This window comes from Vipera ursinii (assembly GCF_947247035.1).
Source record: "Vipera ursinii genome assembly, chromosome: 2".
NCBI lineage: Eukaryota > Metazoa > Chordata > Lepidosauria > Squamata > Viperidae > Vipera > Vipera ursinii.
In genome coordinates, this window is record NC_139513.1 from 132,426,990 (window position 1) to 132,431,503 (window position 4,514).

At 37.2% G+C, this 4,514-nt stretch overlaps 1 protein-coding gene across 1 annotated transcript; it reads right to left on the reverse strand.

Moving 5' to 3' along the window:
- Positions 1–2,040: 2,040 nt before the first annotated feature.
- KCNJ16 (potassium inwardly rectifying channel subfamily J member 16) lies at positions 2,041–3,339 on the reverse strand (the record flags this gene model as incomplete). Its single annotated transcript, XM_083351211.1, has 1 exon — positions 2,041–3,339. One exon carries the CDS (start codon positions 3,337–3,339, stop codon positions 2,041–2,043), a length of 1,299 nt encoding a protein of 432 aa, XP_083207337.1.
- Between the last annotated feature and the right edge of the window lie 1,175 nt (positions 3,340–4,514).

Here is a 4,514-nt window from a genome sequence, read left to right on the forward strand (position 1 = left end):
CCAACTCTTTCTTGAAATGTGATGTTGGTTTGGGTATTTTTCTACATTAAAGAAGCATGAAGCTCTTTATGTAGGGACACTAAAGACACCACCTAATTTAGATTTTTCTATTACTTAACTATAGATAATGCTCTTCCCAAGTATTTTTTTAGATATTATGTACATACTGTATTTTCCCTCTGTTTATATCAGGTAAAGGCAAACCATGAACCACTTACTGTATATCCCCCGTCCTATTTTTATACAATCCCCTGAGATCATGCTGGCTTATTATAGATTAATAATGTTCCGTGTGTGTGTGTGTGTGTTTGTAACTAAGAGGTAATAAAATAGGTACAACCAACCCTTAATATGTCTATTTTATTCAAAAGCTCTATCGCATCAGTAAGTTCAGTGAAACTGATATTCTAAGAAAAAATTAGTGCTGATTTTTTTCTCATTTTACAATAGCTGCTACTTTCAGTTAAAAGATAACAAAATCCATAACTACTGCAAAAGATATCAGCAGTCCACATTTTCAGTTTTCCACCCACATTTAAACACTTTTAAGGGAAGGGTAGTCATAAACAAGGGAAACGGTGGCTCAGTGGGTTGGGATGCTGAGCTTGTCGATCAGAAGGTCGGCAGTTTGACGGGTCGAATCCCGACTGCTGCGTAACAGAGTGAGCGCCTGTTGTTCGTCCCAGCTTCTGCCAACCTAGCAGTTCGAAAGCATGTAAAAAAAATGCAAGTAGAAAAATAGGGACCACTACGGTGGGAAGGCGTTCCGTGCGCCTTTGGCGTCTAGTCATGCCGGTCACATGACCACAGAGACATCCTCGGACAAGCGCTGGCTCTTTGGCTTTGAAACGGAGATGAGCACCGGCCCCTAGAGTTGGAAACGACTAGCACGCATGTGCGGGGGAACCTTTACCTTTACCTAGTCATAAACAATTATTCTCATGTGTCTCCAACACTACATGATGTTTGCCCACAAAAAACTGTGACCTACTAATTGAAAAATACACAGTTGTAGCTAAGTAAGTATGTTTTAGTTCCTCAGCAAACTGGTTAGCCAATGAGGGCTTGTCACAAGCCAGGTTTTCAAGAGCAAGTTTAAGGATGCTTGTAATGGAAATTAAGAGCCATCAACCTGTACCTAAAGGAACTGGTTGGTCTGGTTTATAGATCATTTGTTGAGATTGCAAAATAGAAAAAGAAAACAAAATGCCCTGATCTAGTTAAGTACTTAAAAATGAAAAGTAAAATAATAGTCTCAACTACTGAGGAGAAAATGTTTATATATATATATTAATTTTAAAAATCATGCTTAGCATTAATGTACCATATAAAATTCAGATAGGCAGAACCAATTTTTAATATTTTTTACAGAAATATTGAACGACTTAAAACTGCTGTTTGAAAATACTACAAATGTAGACTTGATTACATTTGACTTATATCCCCATATCAAATCAGTAAGTTAAGTTATTAATGTAAAGTGCAATATATAAGGTGCTTTTGGCAAAATTAGTTACTTGTTTTTCATTTTTCTGTGAAATCAGTATTTTCTCCTCATAGTTTACATGTGTCCTTAGTTTTCATTTCCAAAAAAGTCATTTTTTAATTGTAAGTTTAAACAAGAAAAGAAAATGCATACATTGAAGAAAAATCTACAATTTACAAAGAAACAAAGGTTAGGATTAATTGTGCTGCAAGATACAAATAACCGTCTTGTCAATCTCCAAAATTATATAAACCTAGATCAATTCCAAAAGATGTCTAAATTGTAGAATAATATATGATTAATTTTTCAAATTCAGCGATAAGTTTGAATTTTCAATAAACAACTTTCAGTGTCACTATGCAGAATTTAATAATTTGTGAAAAAGATAACTGTTAAAAGCTAGTTATATATTAAAAGGAAAGTCAGAGTGCAATCTTAACATTTTGTCAGTAAATCTCTTCTTTCTTCTGAGGATCAGGACTACTAGTATTTAAGTGAACTTGATAGCTGTTATAAATATTTACAGTATATAGTTCTGCAAAAGTCATTGATTGCTAAATCTGGGATTCCATTGAAATTCTGCTTAATGTTGCCAGTGTTCTGTCATATGGTAGATCCATTGTATTTACTGGACTGGAAATTTTGACTGACTCTCCGGAAACTTCAGAATGAATAATTAAAGCATCAGCACTAAATGATCTGATTCTGATTCCCGAGGAGCAGGAAGAAGAGGAGGAGGAAGAAGAGGAGGAGGAGGAGATTTCTGGTTCTCCATTTGTTGCCTTATCACAACTTGTGTATTCTTGTTCTTTTTTATCCAAATGCTTGGCGCTACAATAAGGAGCGTAAACCTCAGTGGTTTCTTCAAATTGCAGGCAGTTGACTTTGTAGTATTTTTTCTTCAGCTGCAGCACATCGTTGAATCTGTGTCCCCAAAGGATTTCTCTAGGCACGTAGGAACTCCTTGACTGATGTGATGTTCCTGTTGAATCTCCAGTGTAAACAAACGTAACCAGGATCTCAAAATTGTCCTTAGCCAGAGTTTTCCTGTCAAGATCATACAGTGGACTATCCTGGTTAATTTCATGGACAATGGTCACTGGGGTAGCAAGAATGATCTGATCATTTAGTAATTTTAAGTCTTTGTACTCCAGTATCATCCTGCCCACCCTGTCTTCCACATACCTCAAGAGCTGAGCTCTTACGGTACCCTCTACCATATGATTAGGTCGAAAATCACCTATCCGCCACATCAGACAGAGTTTACCATCTCGTAAGCCAACTGTTGCGTAGTAGCTAAAGCGGATAGTCTGAGCTCGCTTTCGGGCAGTGGCCATTTTTGCTAAGGCAGCTCCAATAATGAACGTGTCAATGATGCAGCCTAGCACAGATTGTAGAACAACTGTCAGGATTGCTGCAGAACACTCTTCGGTCACACAGCGAGATCCATAGCCTATGGTGGTTTGGGTTTCCAGAGAGAATAAGAAGGCCCCTGTGAAACTATTGACATTCTCCACACAGGGAGTGACTTCTTCTTTTGGCAATAAGTCTCCATGCTGAAGTGCAATGAGCCAAAAAACTAAGCCAAACAATAACCAGGATAGGATGTAAGATAAGGAAAAGATCACAAACATATGGCGCCATTTGATATCTACTAGGGTGGTGAAAATATCAGCCACATAGCTCTCCCACTCCCCGAAGATATGTTTGAAGTAAACATTACAGCTTCCATCTTTCTGAAGGAATCGCTTTTGCATTCTTTTAATCCCCACTGATGTAGTTTCCTGGTAACTCTGTGAGTGTTTGAGTTTATTTGCTTCCATGCTGATAAGTTTATCGGTGTGCTCCGCCATGCTTCCAGTTGGTATTTTGTAATTAGTTTAGGAGATACGTTGAATTATATCATTCATCTGTTGATCTGTCCCTCTCTTTTCATTTATAACCTGAGGGGAAAGAAAAAGATCAAAGGGTTGAGATTTTCAGTTGGGCCCCATTTTTGAAGCCATATGTGGAATCTTTACTAACTTAAGTGGGAGATTGAAACAATAAATAATTATTTTTACTCTGCACTCTTAGCTCAATATACAGTGTTCAATTGAATGCCCTTTTCCTGTGATAGTGATTTATTCATCTTCTGCCCCTCTTGATCTTATTTGATGTTATCTTTAACCTGATATCTTAACTGACTTGAGATGCTAAATCAGTTCTTGTGGTCAAAGTATCCTTCAGCCTGAGCTTGACAACAATCCTGGGGACACAATCAGGTAATTCCCCTGGCAACTGATGGCCTTTTCTGGGATGTGTTTCCAACTCCCCAGTCTAGTTGATAGCCCTACTATTTCCTAGAGATTTCAGGTGTTAATCTCTAAAGATCCCTCCCAATGAGCAGTATGTGGAGAGTGGTCCAAACGGCAAACCATTTTCCATTGTAGCCTCTAGGTGATGGAATTGGCTTTCCCTATCTCCTTGCCTTTTGCAAAGTAGTGAAAAAACTATTATTTCCATATACCTTTAGACCAAATTATTTGTAGGTACCCACCTTTTATATGCATGAATGTCATGCTTTTTACAATTCTGATGGTGTTTTATCCATGCTTTGTTGTTTATCTCCCAGATTCTTAGTTGGTTGGGAGGTTTGCAAATATTGTAAAATAAATAGATATAAAGCAGGTCTAACCTAGCTTCCCTTCTAAACCTAGAAAAGTTCATACAGGTGCTGCCACCTACTGAGATGTATTTTACCTCTGTCAACATCTCATGTTTTTGGTATCTCCAATGACAAACTCTGTCTAAAACTCTCATAAAAGTATTGGATTTCCCTCAAATATATACAAAGCAGAAATACCTATTGTTTAAAATTTAAAACCAATGCACATATGCATATTTTAGAGAATAGTGTGACTGCTTTTCTTATGTGGCCGTTGACCCAAAATTAATTTATGGTTTCATTTGATCCTTGGCTTTGGTAATAGCAAACTCACATTAGGAACTCTTGGGTTTATTTGAAATCCTAACCTCTAGATTACAA